An 18,772-nucleotide genomic window follows, 5' to 3' on the forward strand; every position below is an offset into this window, starting at 1 on the left:
CCTCAAAAGATCATTTTTGTAAAATGGAAATCACAGTGATATAATAACACCATAAGAAACACCAGTGCTCAATAAAAAGATACTTTTAATATTCGCAAGTTAGTTAAATTAGTAATTACATGCTATGTAGGGATGCACTATGTATTGGCATTTTTATTTAACATTTACTCATTATATTTACATTAATTAATTTAGTAGAGCCTAAATATTTGCTAATTTTTATTTTTTTCCCTTGTATCAAAAGATTTAAAGGTATGCAAAATCTTTTCAAAAATATTACAAATATTTTATTTGAATTTTAAATATATATATTTTTTCAGTTCTGGATTGAAAGTTCACTATATAAAATATATATTTATTTAAATTTCTATAAGCAATCATATTGTTAATCAGTCATGAAAAATATTAGTTATTATCTATAAAAAAGGAAATAGTTATTAGCCATTAAAATATGTATATTAAAAATTTGGATATATAAGAAAGCTGTTATAACAGTCATAACACAAAAACCGTCATCTAAATAACCATAACAAAAATAAATATTAGTTATTAGGCATAACAGCAAAAATATACACTACCTTTCAAAAGTTTGGGGTCAGTGTGATTCAAAACTGCATTTGTTTAATTTAAAGTATTTCACAATATATTTAATAAAATATACAATATTTAATACAGAATAATATATATAAAATGTTCACAAAATAATCAGACAAAATTTAGTAAAAATATTTAATGTTGTGAATATGATAGTATTTTCATTTACTGATTATCAGTATATTTTCTGCTCACCAAGGCAGCATTTATTTGATTAAAAAATACAGTAAATACAGTAAAATTGTGGAAAATTATTACAATTTAAAATAAGTGTTTTCTACGTGAATATATATTAAAATGTAATTTATTGCTGTGATCAAAGCTGAATTTTCAGCATCATTACTCCAGTCTTCAGTGTCGCATGATCCTTCAGAAATCATTCTAATATGCTGATTTGCTGCTCAGGAAGCATTTCTGATTATTATCAATGTTGAAAACAGTTGTGATGCTCTATATTTCTGTGGCAACTGTGGTAAATGTTATTTTTTCCAGGATTCTTTGAGTAGAAAGTTAAAAGAACAGCATTTACTTCAAATAGAATTCTAGAAAATATGATTAATATTTATACGATTTATAATAATATTATAAAATATTAATAATATTATTCAATGTCTTTCATGTCTTCACCCCCAAAACGTTTGAGCAGTAGCATATATATATATATATATATATATATATATATTGCTTATTGCATGTAAACAAACAAAAAAACATTATTGACCACAAAAAAATAAAAGAATATCGGTATCTGCCAAAATTTCTGTATTGCGCATCCCCATGTAAAATATGCTCATCATCTTTTGTGTTCAGCAGTTGGTCAATATTGTAAGTCCTTAACGTGAGTCACATATCAGCATCGCGGTGGTGGATCTCCTGCAGGAACTGACAGACATCGACACGCTTCATGAGAGCGAGGAGGGGGCCGAGGTGCTCGTCGACGCTCTGGTAAGAATACATTTATTTAATAATCAAAGAATACACATCATCAGTGGTGTTACAGGAGATTACGGGCTGATTCACCAGCGTTAGCGGGTCACGGTCCAGCGGCACAATGAGATTATTATGAGAAAATGACATGAATTACTGCTGCGAGAAATACTAGCCTCGTATTGGGCCTGATGTTTGCAAGAGAAGCGGAGAGAGACGACGTTAATATCCAGACTACCGTTGAGGTTGTGCAATCAGACGGCTTGTGTCAGATGGAGCAGAGGAAACAGGAAGCGCTTGTGAACAATCAGAGGTTGATTGAACCGCATGCGTCTGATTGCTGCCGTTTAGTATTTGTGTTGTGCAACCAAGCAAACGCATTTATACATCTGAGTAGCTGTTTATATGGCAGCTCAACAAACAGGGAACAAAATAGGGCTTTGTATGTGTGTGTGTATATATTTATATGCAGTATATATTATATATTTAAGAAATGTATATTATGTAATATATTATTTATTTAACAAACTACAAGCAACATATAAACAATGGATTTTCCAAGTTTGCCATTAAGAATAATCGGAATTTCGAGACACTTTGTAGCAAGTAAACCAGATATTTATGATATGATATATTTATACTTTATATTTGTTTTCAGATTTACCCACCTCTAAATGAAAATAAACACTAAAATTCGACAGGAATGTATTAAATTGTTCAAAAGTGACAGTAATGACGTTTATGATGTTGCAGAAGATTTCCGTTTCAAATAAATGATGTTCTTTTGAACTTATAAAAATAAAATGTATCGTGATTTACAAAAAAAAATGTTGTGCAGCACAACTGTTTTTAAAATTTATAATAATTAGAAATGTTTTTTTGAGCAGCAAATCAGCATATTAGAATTATTTCTGAAGGATCATGTGACACGAAAGACTGGAGTAATGATGCTGAAAATTCAGATTTGATCACAGAAATAAATTACATTTTAACATAGATTCACATAGAAAACAGTTATTTTAAACTGGAAAAATATTTCAAAATTTTGCTGTATTTACTGTATTTTTAATCAAATAAATACAGCCTTAATGAGCAGAATATACTGATAATCAGTAAATGGAGCTCATAGTAAATTGTTTTATTTTACATTTGTACATTATTTTACAGGTTTTGTCTAAATTTAGTTAAAAGCCTGATTTGTGTGATTTTCTAGCATTAGCTTAAATAAAATCCTACATGTTTTTTAAATGTTTTTTTTTTAATCTGTTTGTGTAGTTGGAGGGTCAGGTTGTTGCTCTCATGGTACAGAATATGGAGCGTTTGGACGAGACGGTGAAGGAGGAAGCTGATGGCGTTTACAACACTTTGGGTAAGTCGCACAATAACCAACTAAACACCACACACATGAACTAGCCTGTAGATCGGGCTTTAATCACATTGGCTGGAGTCTGATTTACCTACCAGCTTTAGTTTTGATTTAAATTATTTTACAATATATTTCACTAAATAAATATTTAATTAATAAATTAATAGTATATATTAATAGTATGAAATGTTTACAAAATAGTAAAACAAAATTTAGTAAAATGAGTTTTTTTCATTTGATTATCAGTATATTTCCTGCTCACCAAGGCTGCATTTATTTGAATTAAAAAATACAGTAAATACAGTAAAATTGTGAAAAATTATTACAATTTAAAATTAGTGTTTTCTGTTTGAATATATATTAAAATTTAATTTATTTCTGTGACCAAAGCTGAATTTTTTTATCATCATTACTCCAGTCTTCAGTGTCACATGATCCTTCAGAAATCATTCTGATATGCTGAATTGATGCTCAGGAAGCATTTCTGATTATTATCAATGTTGAAAACAGTTATGACACTCCATATTTTTGTAGAAACTGTGATAAATTTGAGTTTTTCCAGAATTCTTTGCATTTACTTTAAATAGAATTCTAGAAAATTGATTTGTGGGTTTATTTATTTTTAATTTTTTAGATAATGCATGAACTGATTAAAATGAATACCTTGATTGCAATGCAAGTCGATTTAGATAGAAGCGTCAGCCAAATGCATGAATGTAAATGCAATGCCATAAATCAATTATTTTGTGTAATTATAAATTATTTAATAATAATAATAATAATAATGATTTTTTTTCTACAAGAAGTGACAGCTAAACTTTGATTTAGCCAAGTCTGCCTTTGAAAAATATTCAACGAGTTTTTTTTTGTTTTTTTTCCAGAGTATTTTTTCAGGAGTTATGAAAAACAGTATTCCTGTAGCTTAAACAGTAAAGCATAATGCTATTAATACCAAAGTTATGGGTTTATTTATTTTTAATTTTTTAGATAATGCATGAGCTGATAAAATGAATACCTTGATTGCAATGCAAGTCGATTTAGATAAAAACATCTGCCAAATGCATAAATGTAAATGCAGTGACTTGTAACAATTATTTTGTGTCATTACATATAATTTAATAGTAATAATTATTTATTTATTCTACAAGCAACAGGTAAACACTGTGGTTTCTGGTTTGGAATTAAAAATATTCAGATAATTTTTGAGACGCTTTGTAGCAAGTAAATGACATTTATGAGCACAACTGTGTATTTGTGTTCAGTGAAAATGCCTGTTTCAGGTTTACCCACCTCTAAATTAACATATGAAATGAAATGATACTTTTACTCAGCAGGGATGAATTAAATTAATCAAAAGTGACAGTATAGACATTCATAATGTTACAGAAACTAATCAATTTCAAATAAATGCTTTTAAATGTTTATTCATCAAATAATCCTGAAAAATAAAATGCATCACAGTTTCAGCAAAAATATTCAGGAGCACAACTGTTAAATATGATAATAATCAGAAATGTTTCTTGAGCAGCAAATCAGCATATTAGATTGATTTCTGAAGGATCTTGTGACCCTGAAGCCTGGAGTTATGATACTAAAAATTCAGCTTTGATCACAGAAATAAATTACATTTTAAGAGATATTCACATAATAAATGGCCATTTTAAATTGTAATAATATTTCACGATTTTTATGTTTTTCCTATATTTTTGATCAAACAAATGCAGCCCTGGGAAGATTAAGAGACTTCTTTCAAAAACATTAAAATCTTAATTATTCCATACCTTGTGTATAAACATGGCTAAAATAAAACAAACGTCTTTTTATGAGGGGAGAAAATGCCTGAATGCTCATTTAAAGCTGTTTGCGTGTTGGAGATACTGCGTCTGGCTTGCGTTTGTAGGTTTGGTTCTGGAAAGATCCTGTTCAGCTGCAGAGAGAGATAAATGGTCTGACTGAACGGATTTAAACGGCACATTTCCTCCATGTCTTCCTCTTTCCCCGTCTTCCTCTGCCGTTCCAGTTCTTGTGTAATCTCTTTCCCTTCCTCATGAGATTTCGCACCCTCTCTCCCTCTCTCTCTCTCTCTCTCTCTTTCTCTCTTTCTCTCTCTCTCTTTTCCTCCCACTCATCGCTTTGAGATTTTTCTCCCATCATGCCTCTGATTGAGTTATCAGGTGTCCTCAGAGTCTTTTATAATACAGATGAGTCTCAAACTCCCTTGTGATGTGTCATATAGAGCTGTTCGCTCCGCTTGCTCTTTCCATCTTTTTGTGCGTCCCGGGCTCCACAATGATGTTTTTTTTTTTTCTCTGCTGGTCCGGGCGGTAGTTCAGATTTTTACTCATGCTGGTGACATTTTCTCAGCCCCTGAGGCGAAAGCAGTTTTTTTTTTTTTTTTTATATACATATTTGCTTTTTTTAACAACCTATTTTTAAATGGTGTCAGAAGCAAAGAATTTTTTTTATTAAAGCAATAGTTCACCCAAACTGCAAGTTTATAAGTTAATAAATTATGTAAAAATAAAATAAATGTGTATTTTGTACATGCACCATCAAAATGTTTCATTGTATACCCACATCATATTCTGAGTCTTAATTTATTTTTTTAACGCATTTATTTATGCATTTTTTTTGTGCTTATGCGTTTATTTATGCATTTAAGGATTTATGCATTTATTCGAGCATTTATTTATCTGTTTATTCATTGATGTGATTTTATTTATGTATTTATTTATGCAATTTAGGATTTATGGTTTTGATCCATAAATTGTTTATGGATTTAATCATGCATTCATTAAACGATGCATGTCTTTAAGCATTTAAGCAAAATTTTGTTTATACTTTTGTTTTTCATTTAAAGATTTACTTTTATTTATGTATTTATTTATGCACTTTATTTTTTACATTTATGCAAAATTATTTATTTCTGCCTTTATGCATTTAAGGATTTATTTATGTGTTTAAAAATGTATAAAACTTTCATTTATGCAATAAAGCATTTAATGATTTATTTATTTATTTATATGATTTTTATGTATTATGCAAATTTAGGATTAATACATTTAAGCATTTATTAAGGATTTATTTGTGTTAAAGCATTTATTTATACATTTATTTATGCGTTATGTATTTATGTATGCACTATTTTTTTACATTTACGCAAAAGGATTTATTTCTGCATTTCTGCATTTTTATTTGTGTATTTTTATTATTTATATTTATTTATTATATTGTTGCATTTTTGTTTATAAAAACTTATATATTAACACATATATAAATGCTTAAATGCATAAATGAAAATGCATAAATGCATAAATAAAAATGCATAAACACAGAAATAAATCCTTTTGCGTAAACGCGTAAATGCGTAAATGTAAAAAAAATAGCGCGTACGTAAACACATAAAAATGCATGAACAAAAGCTTAAATAAATAAATGTGTATTTTATACATTTATTATTTATTTATATATTACACATTCATGTAATGAAATTCACAAGAATTGAACAGGAGTTTTTAAATTTCTTAATGCTTGTCCAAACCAGACGGTCATTTGCTTTTTTGCACAACATTACACTTATGTAAACTCATCTGACAACGTAGGGAACGGCTCAAACCTCAGATCATCAGGTTGTCCTTACTATCAAGTCCTGGTTTCTATCTGGACCGGATGTCAAATAAGCGTTGTGTTTCATGCATTCATGTGTCGAGTGAGTGTGTTCTGTTCTCACTGCAGTGTCTCCATCAATAATCATGGCAACTAGGTGAAGCAGAAGCTTCAAAAACTAGGTCATAACACAACACACGATCCACAAAAGCATGTGTGTGTGTGAAAAGCTTGGACTTACAGTAACAGTAGATCTCTCTGTCTTTCTATGGCAGCTGTGATTGAGAACATGGCCGAGTTTCGTCCCGGTCTGTGTACAGAAGCAGCCCAGCAGGGTTTGATGCAGTGGCTGCTGAAGAGGATCAAGGTAAGACAGCCATCCGTCACAGGTAACATCACTGCTAATGGAACACAACAGCCCATTAGAGCTGTGAAACTCCATTCACTGATGGATCCTGTTGTATTTATGAATGTAGTGTGCTCATAAATGAAAAACGAATAATGGGGTTTGGCTGAGTAATATTTTGGCTTGACAAACCAATATACTGTTATTGTACAAAACTACCAAAATCTCTAAAGTGACCAAACCCTGGGAAAAAGTTTTCAAACCACATCCACTAGACTTGGCACAGACATTCAGCCAGTCTGAGTCTGGTTGGTTGGTCATTCATTTATCCATTCTTGCATTGATTTCTGCATTATTGAATTGATTATTTGTGCTTTTATTAATGCATTTCTTTATTTTTTGCAATTTATTTAGACATTTAAGCGTTTATGCATTAATGCATTCTTGAATTGATTTATTTATGCATTCATTTATGCATTATTGCATTGTTTTTTTTTTTTTTTTTTTGCATTAATTTAATGCATTCATTTACGCTTTTTTTTTTTTTTTTTTTTTTTTTTGCAATTCTTTTAGACATTTATTTAAGCATTTATGCTTTTTTTTTTTTGCATTTATTTACTTAGATATTTATGCATTCATTTATGCATTCTTGCATTGATTTGTGGATTCATTTATGCATTTTTGCATTAATTTACTTACACATTACTTTAATTTTGCAGTACTGTATTTAGACATTTAAACATTTATGCATTTATTTATCCATTCTTGCACTGATTTCTGCATTCGTTTATGCATTATTGCATTGATTTATTTGTGCTTTTATTAATGCATTTCTTTATTTTTTGCAATTTATTTAGACATTTAAGCATTCATGCATTTACTTATGCATTCTTGCATTGATTTATTTATGCATTCATTTATGCGTTTATGCATTATTGCATTGATTTTTTTTTTTTTTTTTTTTTTTTGTGCATTCATTTTGCGTTATTTTATTTTTGCAGTTCTTTGATATATTTAAGCATTTATGCATTTATCCATTTATTTATGCTTTTCTTTATTTTTGCATTTATGTACTTAGACATTTATGCATTCATGCATTCTTGCATTGTTTTGTGGATTAATTTATGCATTTTTGCATGAATTTATATAAGCATTCATTTACACATTACTTTAATATTGCAGTTCTTTGTTTAGACATTTATGCATTCTTGCATTGAATCATTTATGCATTCATTTTTGCATTTTTGCATTAATTTACTTAAGCATTCATTTACGCATTACTTTAATTTTGCAGTTCTTTATTTAGACATTTAAGCATTTATGCATTTATTTATCCATTCTTGCATTGATTTCTGCATTTGTTTATGCATTATTGCATTGATTTATTTGTGCAATCATTTATGCATTTCTTTATTTTTTGCAATTCTTTATTTAGACATTTAAGCATTTATGCATTTATTTATGAATTCTTGCATTGATTTATGCATTCTTCATTTATTTAGCCATTTATTTAATTTATTTTTGCATTCTTGTATTGATTTATTTATGCATTAGTGCTTTCACTTATTTTACTCTATATTTAACTGAGTAGCTTACTCAGAGATGACTCTGCACATTAAACTGGGATAGACATCAAAAGAATTACACACTTCACCTTTAAGTCAAAAGTCAAGCATGAGATATATATATATTTTAAAATAACTTAAGTCTTTTTTTCCTTGAAGTGAACAGACAGTGTCAGCTGGTGTGAAGTTGGCTGTACGTTATGATGGGTTTAACTCGATCATTTTTTATTTTTTTGAGCTGGATTTGAGATTTTCATAAGAGCTGTAGGCCCGCTGCCACGATTCACACTGTCTTTTATCCACGTGAGGTGAAATCCTCCTCAGATTTACCACTGGCTGCTGGAATAAGAGCGTCATGCTGTTCGAGTCTTAATGCTCCCTGAAGACTTCCATGAATCCAGCACACCAGCAATTACACTGACAATAGAGAAGACGGCACACGGATCGAATGGGATGCTACTGCCAAAGCCATTGAAATTGTGTGTTTGTTGTGTTCCCAAACAGGCCAAGATGCCTTTTGATGCCAATAAGCTGTACTGCAGTGAAATACTGGCTATCCTGCTGCAAAACAATGACAGTAAGTAAAAATAAGAGACTGATTGCTTTGATTGGCTCTGTGCATGGGTTTATTACAGACTCCAGTGAATTGCATTCATGCTAGTGAATTATTACAAGCTCGTTGTTGAAAATAATGACGTAGCAACATTCCTTTTTAAAGGAATAGTTACCCAAAAATGAAAATTCGCAGGATTTTCCCTCCGCCTCTGGCCGTCCAAGATGTAGAAGAGTTTGACTCTTGGTCAGATTTGGAGAAATGTAGCATCACACCACTTGCTCACCAATAGATGCTCTACAGTTAATGGGTGCCGTCAGAATGAGAGTCCAAACAGCTGATTAAAAACATCACAATAATCCACAAGTAATCCACACCACTCCAGTCCATCAGTTAACTTCTTGACAAGTGAAAAGCGGCATATTTCTAAGAAACAAATCTATCATTAAGATTTTTCTAACCGTTTTGGCTTGTAAACAGTGTTTGATCTTTGCAGATTTCTCTCCTGATTCAGACCATACAACTATTTTACTGGAGAAAGCAATATTATGAACTTGTATTTCAGCAAAAGCAAAAGTTTGAACTTAAAAACAAAAGCACACAGCTTTTGGCTACTCAAGATGTTAATTGATGGACTCTCATTCTGACGGCACCCATTCACTGCAGCACATCCATTGGCAAGTGATGTAATGCTACTTTTCTCCAAATCTAATGAAGAAACAACCTCACTGATGTCTTGGATTGCCCATTTTAGGGTTGCCATATTTTTATGCACATAACTTGCATATCCATTCTAAATAATAACTGCATAATTTATAAATGCAACAAGGAAAATTGTGATGTTTCAAAAGAAGCTTATAGCCAATGCTGATATTTAGAGAGCAGAGTGACTGATATATTGCTGATTTTACTCTACGTTTCAAAGTAGTAGTAGTGATAATACAATTTAGAAATATAATTTCTTTAAGGAAAATCATACATTTATTGTCCATGTTTTAATTTAAACAGTTATTTTTTATTTATTTATTAACATTTTTAGTTTTATTTTAGTAACGTTATTGTTTCAAGTTTTTTGGTAATGTTAAATTTTCGTGACAATTAAGCACAATGTGCTTAAATCTTCGCAAAAAAATGTATATATCTTTAATTATTTTTGTTTATTCTTTTATAGTTTTTTTTTTTTTATTCACATAACTTTTAAAATATATTGTTAATGCTTGATTTCTATGAGTTAAGCACAATGTCTTTATAAAATCTTTTATAGAAGGCTTTTTATTTATTTATTTATTTATTTATTTATTTATTTTTCTTTCTTTCTTCTTTTTTTCTTTATTAACATTTTTACAAAGGTCATTGATAATGCTTAATTTTAATGCAAATTTAGCATAGTCTGTTAATTTTTCTTTACTAGTTTGTTAGTTATTTTATAAATAACGGCTATAAGTTAAATACGATAAGATGCTGGTATGGCAATAAAAAAAAAATTAACATTTTTTTTATTTAAAGCTTTTTGAAGCAGATTACACTGCTTTTTGATAGTCAAATTTTGATTACAATAATAAAAAAAAAACCATACACTGAATTTGGGAAAAATAAAACTCTTTTTGAGTAAAAACCAAGCATTTTTCATCGTTGTGTGCATTGCTCATGCTGTGATGTATGACTTTAGTAATGCAGCGCTTATAGCTCCATAAGGTTGTTGATTATTTGTGTTGTTTTGGTGTGTAATATTTCTCTTCTGAGCTCAATACCTGCGTTTATCACATGCGTGTCTGTCTCTAGGCTTTATTAGCAGACTGAACTAGCATTCATCATCTTTTCTCTTCATGTCTGTCTCTGATTTCTTTCCTCCCACTCTTCTCTCTTTCTCAGAAACACGGGAGCTGTTGGGAGAAATGGATGGTATTGATGTACTCCTGCAGCAGCTTTCAGTAAGACGGTTTTTCTTTCTCTGTTTCTCTCTCTCAGAGCAGCAAACCTCTTTAAATCAGCTGCCGTCTGAAATCACAGTGTGAGACTCTTTCGAGATCATCATGACCCAGAACATATGGCCCCCTTCATTCATTCTGCTCGAACGCTGCTGTTTTCTCATTTCACATTGTTTTTAAATCCCTTTGATCATGTTTGCACGTTGCACAACATGACCAGGCAACCTTTAATTGTTTATTTGCAAATAATCTAAATGCAAATCGGTGTAATAAAATAAAAAGAGGTATTGCATTATTTTTTGGCTTGATGAAATAAGGTTTATATTTATTCTACATTAACATTTTGAGTTATTTATAAGGCCTGATTATGCATAATGTGCTCCTAAAAACTTCATAAAAGGCTTATTTATTTTCTTTATTTCTTTTTTATTTATTAACATTTTTAATTTGATTTATTAACATTATTTTTACAAGTTTATTGCTCATGTTTAATTTTCATGACAGTTAAGCACAATGTGCTCCTAAAATCTTCATGAAAGGCTTTTATTTTTTTTTCTTTCTTTCTTTCTTTCTTTCTTTCTTTCTTTCTTTCCTTTTATTTATTTTTTATTCATTAACATTTTTAATTTTACATTTTAAAAGGCATTTATTTATTTATTTATTTTTCTTTCTTTTGTCTTTCTTTTTATTTAATAATTTATTTTTTATTCATTAACATATTAATTTAATTTATTAACTTATTATTATTAATATTATTATTATTATTATTACTACAAGTTCATTGCTAATGTTTAATTTTAATGACAATTAAGCACAATTGAAAGAAAGTGCTTCTTTCTTTCTTTCTTTCTTTCTTTCTTTCTTTCTTTCTTTTTTTTTTTCTTTCTTTCTTTTTATTTATTAAATAATTTATTGTTTTTTTTAACATTTTACATTTTAATTAACATTTTTAATAACATTATTATAAGTGAGTTGCTAATTTTTAATTTTCATGGCAATTAAGCACAATGTGCTCCTAAAATCTTTATAAAAGACTTTTATTTCTTTATTATTTATTTTCTTTCTTTCTTTCTTTTTATTAAATAATTTATTGTTTTTTTTATTAACATTTTACATTTTAAATAACATTTTTAATAACATTATTATTACAAGTGTGTTACTAATGTTTAATTTTCATGACAATTAAGCACAAAGGCTTTTATTTATTTTTCTTTATCTTTATTTATTAACATTTTTAATTGGAGTTATTAACAATATAATTACTAGTTTATTGCTAATATTTAATTTTCATGACAATTAAGAACAATGTTCTGCTAAAAACTTCATAAAAGGCTTTTATTTTATTTTTCTTTCTTTCTTTTTATTAAATAATTTTTATTCATGAACATTTAAAATTTTATTATTAAATAATTTGTATTCATTAACATTTTAAATTTTAATTAACATTTTAATAACATTATTTTTACAAGTTTATTGCTAATGTTTAATTTTTATGTGCTCTTAAATCTTCATAAAAGGCTCTATGAATGTATGTATGTATGTATTTATTTATTTACTCTTTCTTTATTAAATAATTTATTGGGTTTTTTAAATTTATTAACATTTTTCATTTTAATTAACATTTTTAATGACATTATTATCACAAGTGTATTGCTAATGTTTAATTTTCATGACAGTTAAGCACAATATGCTCCTAAAATCTTCACAAAAAGATTGATTTCTTTATTATTTTTATTATTTAATTTATAGTTTCGTATTCATTCATTTTTAATGTCTGAAATGAAAATTCATTTCATATTAATTAATTATTATTGTTTATTAACCGTTTTAAAGTGGTCATTGATAATGTTTAATTTTGATGCAAATTTAGTATAGTTTGTTCAAAATCTTTATAAAAGGCTTTCTTTTTCTTTATTTGATAATTATTCATTTTTTTTTATTCATTAGCTGTTTATTCATTAACATTTTTACAATATTATTGATGATGCTTAATTTTCATGACAGTTAAGCACAGTATGTGCAATCTTAGTAGGATTTATTTATTTATATTTTTGTTTGTTTATTTATATATTTTTATTCTCTTTCTTTCTTTATCTACTTTTTTATGTTTATTTGTTATTGTTATTACTATCAATATTACATTATTTGTGAGATTTGTCCTGTTAATGTTCTGCTCGCAGGTGTTTAAGCGTCATAATCCGGCCACAGCGGAGGAACAGGAAATGATGGAGAATCTTTTTGACGCCCTCTGTTCCTGCCTCATGCTTCCAGCCAATCGTGATCGTTTCCTCAGGGGGGAGGGGCTTCAGCTCATGAACCTCATGCTAAGGTCTGTCTTTGATTGACAGCTGGATTTACTGATTTTTCAGAATTAACTACTACTTTTAATTAATTTTTTTTTTTTTTATTTATTATTTTATTTTGTAGTTTATTTTATTATATTTTGAATTTTGAATTTTATTTAATTTTTTAATATTTTTATTTTTCCATTTTGTCACTTTCTCTCTCTCCACCACTCTGTTTTATCCTACGTCCTTCTTTGACATGTGAAATATTTTCCCGCGGCGTAGATAAACTGTTGTTTGTCATTGGCGGATGAAGGGAGTGCCAGTATGACGGACAGCTACATTTCCCTTGAGCGAGGCCATGATAGTCAGCTTCCGTCTGTTCGGTCGTCTCTTGTGGAGCCGTTTCAGTCTCCAACATGCTGTTTATATCAATTTCTTGTTTTATATACACCTGCAGAAAATTTATACAATCTCCTCCTAGACTTCAGGAACAGCTCATGAATGTGTAAAATGAAAGTAGACTGCTGAGAAAAAGAGACAAAGCCTTTGTAAATGAACATCAGTTTTCTTTTTCTAAAACATGTTAGAAATTAATTCCGCTTGTGTTTTTTTTTAAAGTCCAAAGTCTTTCGCTCTCAAGTCTGATTTTAGCTAAATCAGGTTTATTTATATAACACATTTCATACATAGTGGTAGTTCAAAGTACTTTGCTGAGAAATGATGGTAACACTTTACAGTAAGGTTCATTAGTTAACTTTAGTTTACTACATTAGTTAACTTAATTGATTTTTAGCTAATGGTAATTTCAGCATTTACTAATGCAGTATTAAAATCACCACTTGTGTTTGTTGACATTAGTTGATGGACTGTGAACTAACAAGTACAAACAACAACTGTTTTTATTAACTAATATTAACAAAAATTAGTAAATAGTGTAATAAACACATTGTTCATTGTTCATTTGTTAGTTAATACAGTAATTAATGTTAACAAATGACACCTTATTGTAAAGTGTTACCAAAATTATTTAAAAAAATAAAATTCTTATGAAAAAAGAAGTTAAAATAAAATGTTTAAAGTGATTATTATTATTATTATTTTTTATTAAAACAGTTGGTTGTTAGGGTTAGACATTTTTAATATATACATTAAATGACTAAATTACTTAGTAAATGCATGCAGTGTAATTAATTATTATTATTATTATTATTATTTTGTTATATATAATTATATATATTTTATTATATATTATACTGTATATTATATACACTGTACTTACTATATAATTTAATTATATTAATTTTATTATCTTTTACCTCTTTGTTTTGTTTATTTGTTTATTATATATATATAATATTTTTTTTAACATATTTTTTTATTATTATTTTAATGTTTATTATTTGTTATTTTATATATTTAAGTATTTATTTATTTCATTATTAACTAATTCATTAATTTTATTTATTTATTTCAATATTTATTTAGGCATTTATTTATTTATTTATCTTAGTATTTTTTTTGCATTTATTTAGTTAGTTAGTTAAATATTTATGTATTTATTTATTTAATTAATTAAAAAATTTTTTTTAAAGATGACGTCCACTGTTGTTGAGTGACATGCTGACAACCGTAAACCTCAAAATGAAATGTGGAGGCAATAAACAAATGCATAATTCATAAATGAATGCATAAATAAATAAATATGTAAATATTTAAATAAATATGTAAATATTTAAATAAATTAATATTTAATAAATAAATGCATAAATACGTAAATAAATTAATTAATTAGCTAATAAGTAAATAAATAAAAATGTATACATTTACTTACGCTTTCAAGTATTAAATTATGCATTTAACGAATTTATATAGTAGTATAGTAGTAGTAGTTTCTGCCAACAAGTAGTTTGTTGCTTCTTGTTCGTAGTTTCAATTTAGTCAGATTGTAGTATTTCAAAATTGTGCCAATGATGTATTTATCGTCATACATCTGTCCAGGGAGAAGAAGATGTCTCGAGTCAGCGCTCTGAAGGTCCTGGATTACGGGATGATCGGTCCAGAGGGGTCGGATAACTGTCACAAGTTTGTAGACATCCTGGGCCTGCGGACCATCTTCCCTCTGTTCATGAAGACGCCCAAGAAGATGAAGAAAGTGGGCATATCGGACAAGGAGCATGAAGGTTTGTAGCGTTCAGACGCAGCATTTTGACTCGCCGTTTTCTGCTGCAGCTTTTTCCGTTGCAGAAATGCCTCTTTATCTGTGGTAGTTGTGTTTTGTTTCCAATTCAATATTATTTCTCACCAGTTTTATTCTTTTTAAAATGGATTTAGTTTGCCGGAGTTGCTCAATTAGCGGCGAGCGCACACACACACAGAGGCGTTTGTAATATGACGGCGAGTTCACAGTAATATCTTTTTCTGGGCTATTATTTACAGTTCAGTCGGCGGTTTATTCCGCGGGGAGTAAAACTCAGCGGCTGCTGCTCTTATTGTTTTGCCACAGCGATACAAATAAGCTCCTCATGCTATTCTTAATGGTTATTAGAGACCTGCAATGAGACATCCAGGGAGAGAGAGAGAGAGAGAGAGGATGAATCTCCCTTCTGCTGTAATTTCGAGGATTTACACACTAGAGGAAGAGCGTTTGAGGGATAGCAATGTTTAAGATGTGTTTTGACTGGGTGGAAAGTGGCCTGGCTGAAATGGACCTAGAATATAATTTGAATGCACACAATGTATTTTCTTTTTTTTTTTTTTGTTGTTTTTTTTGGAAAGTATGTCAGCTGCTATAGCTGATAATACAATATTAGGAAATGTTGCCATGTTATAAAATTGCATCTTAACTCTCCAAATCTCTTTGCATATACATTTATGCATTCAGCAGATGCTTTTATCCAAAGCAGCTTACAAAAGAGGATTAAAAACTAATTAGTAAAATCATCACTGCTTATATAAATTAGGTCGTCATAATATTATTCAAAGTGTGTATTGTTTTACAATTATTATATTACCTTTAACTTGCATTAGTTTATTTGCAGATGTAATGCAATGCTTAATGGTCATGCAATTTGTTTAATTTGTTTTTTTAAATAAATATGATCTAAAAAGATGGAATATGATAAAAAAAAAAAAAAAACTTACATATTTTATCTATCTTTTTTATTATTAGCTACATTATTTTTTTTTTTTTTTTTTTTTTTTTTGAAGTGCATGTTGTTTTTTAATGAAAATTAAGCCTATTTTTAGGACTGATTAACTTTTTTTTGCATGAAAATTAAGCCAATTAATTTCCACCCCATGCAACGCCAAAAAATATTTGTTATATAACATATAAAAAATCTATTTCCCAATGTTAAGTGTTTATTTTTCCCAATATGAAATTTTTATTTTGTTTTTCATTTTCATCTTAATTTTCATTCAAGTTTTAGTTATTTTGTTTTTGTTTTTGTCATTTTTATTTTTTATTTTATTTTATTTTTTAAATATGTCTTATATAGTTTGTATTACATTTTATTTCAGTTTTTGTTCAGTTTTAGTTATTTTAAGTACAGCAGGTACAACTATATATATATTAAGGGTTTGTCTTATCATTTATTTATCATTTATCTTATCATTGTGGTATTTGTTCCAGTTTTTTTTTTTTTTCTCATTTAATAATAAATGTGATCCAAAATGATGATTTATTACAGTATTACATTAGTGAGAGTGTGTCAGGAAAACGATCATGTCATGAAAATGATCATAATGCAAAAAATAAAATAAATAAATAAAATAATAGCTCTAAAAATGAGGCTTTATTGGCATTATAAAAAATACAAAAATATAATTATTAGCTAAATTTGCATGTTTTTTTCTTTTTCTGTAAATTACATGTTGTGTTGTGAAGCATATTTTTAGAGCAATTAACCATTTTTGGATGACAAGGAAGAATTGGGAAGAGGATTTTTTTTTTTTTTTTTTTTTTTTTGTGTTTGGAAGTGTCTTCTGCTAATCAAGGCTGTATTTATTTGATAAAAAAAAATCAGAAAAATCAGTAATGTGAAATTATTACAATTAAAAACAATTTTATATATATATATATATATATATATATATATATATATATATATATATGTATGTATGTATGTATATATGTATATATATGTATATGTGTATATATATATATATATATATATATATATATATATATATATATATATATATATATATATATATATATATGTATATGTGTGTATATATATATATATATATATATATATATATATATATATATATATATATATATATATATATATATTTTTAGTATTATTTATTTTTTTTAATGCAATTACATTTGTCAATATATTTATATATTTCTAATTTAATTTAAAATATAATTTAATCCTGTATGTATTCCTATATATATATATATATATATATATATATATGTATATATATATATATATATATATATATATATATATATATATATATATATATATATATATATATATATATATATATATATATATATATATTTTTTTTTTTTTTTTTTTTAGTATTATTAAATTTTTTTTAATGCAATTACATTTGTCAATATATTTATATATTTCTAATTTAATTTAAAATATAATTTAATCCTGTATATATTCCTATATGTATATATGTATATATGTATATGTGTATATATATATATATATATATATATATATATATATATAATTTTTTTAGTATTATTTAATTTTTTTTAATGCAATTACATTTGTCAATATATTTATATATTTCTAATTTAATTTAAAATATAATTTAATCCTGTATGTATTCCTATACATATATAAATCCCAGAACTCATTGCATTTTTTTTGTTACAAATTTAATTATTAATTAACTAAATCTGCATATTTGTAAGAATATATTTGCATATATTCCATCTTAGTAAATTTGTCCTCAACAGTGACCGTTTATCCTTCAAAATAAAAACACATGCGCATTTTTATTTTTGTAAATTGGTTTGTTTGTTGTCTAAGGAAACGCCATGCGAAATATGTTCGGTGTGAGATTACGCCTCCATCAATCAGCTGTTAGCGTCTTTAATACTTGACAACAAACGGTGTTTATGAAGATGCAGTGGCTAATTAATTACCAGCTTTGACAACTGAGAGTTCGAGTAATTAAACGTCTAAGCTCTTACGGCCGATCGACAAAGTTCAGACTGATCCCTGTAAAACCCCTTCTGAAACTTATACCGCATACTCGCGTTAGCATTCGTAATTAGCTGATTGGAAAGCGTGCTTTCCGTTTGCAAAAAGACCTGAAAGATTTAGCGAGAAGAAATAATGTGTTTTTGCCACATGGCACTGTGTGCGAGTCTTTTATTGACGGACAGTAGTTTAAAAGAAATGGGAAGAAGAACAACAAAAAAGTTGAAACTCGAGTGAAACTTCTGCGCTGTTAATCACCAAACAAATTAACAGCGTCCTCCTTTTGTGTAGGGAAGTGAAACGGACCGTCGGCAGGTAAACAATCCTGACAGGCACAAAGAGAAAGAGACGGCGTTAATCTTCCCGTGCGCTTTCAGCTCGAGCACAACCGCGTGAAAAGAGCGCTGGCCGCTTTCACT

At 28.0% G+C, this 18,772-nt stretch overlaps 1 protein-coding gene across 1 annotated transcript in view; it reads left to right on the top strand.

Moving 5' to 3' along the window:
- Positions 1-18,772, top strand: part of ctnnbl1 (catenin, beta like 1) — a 59,952-nt gene that overhangs the window by 5,913 nt on the left and 35,267 nt on the right. Inside the window, exons 5-11 of the mRNA XM_051097383.1 lie at positions 1,442-1,539; positions 2,797-2,890; positions 6,769-6,860; positions 8,909-8,981; positions 10,830-10,888; positions 13,066-13,214; positions 15,172-15,353. Of these exons, the coding sequence (XP_050953340.1) occupies positions 1,442-1,539; positions 2,797-2,890; positions 6,769-6,860; positions 8,909-8,981; positions 10,830-10,888; positions 13,066-13,214; positions 15,172-15,353 (747 nt within the window). The remainder of the gene's footprint in view (positions 1-1,441; positions 1,540-2,796; positions 2,891-6,768; positions 6,861-8,908; positions 8,982-10,829; positions 10,889-13,065; positions 13,215-15,171; positions 15,354-18,772) is intronic.

The sequence above is a fragment of the Labeo rohita genome, chromosome 23 (assembly GCF_022985175.1).
Source record: "Labeo rohita strain BAU-BD-2019 chromosome 23, IGBB_LRoh.1.0, whole genome shotgun sequence".
NCBI classification, from domain to species: domain Eukaryota; kingdom Metazoa; phylum Chordata; class Actinopteri; order Cypriniformes; family Cyprinidae; genus Labeo; species Labeo rohita.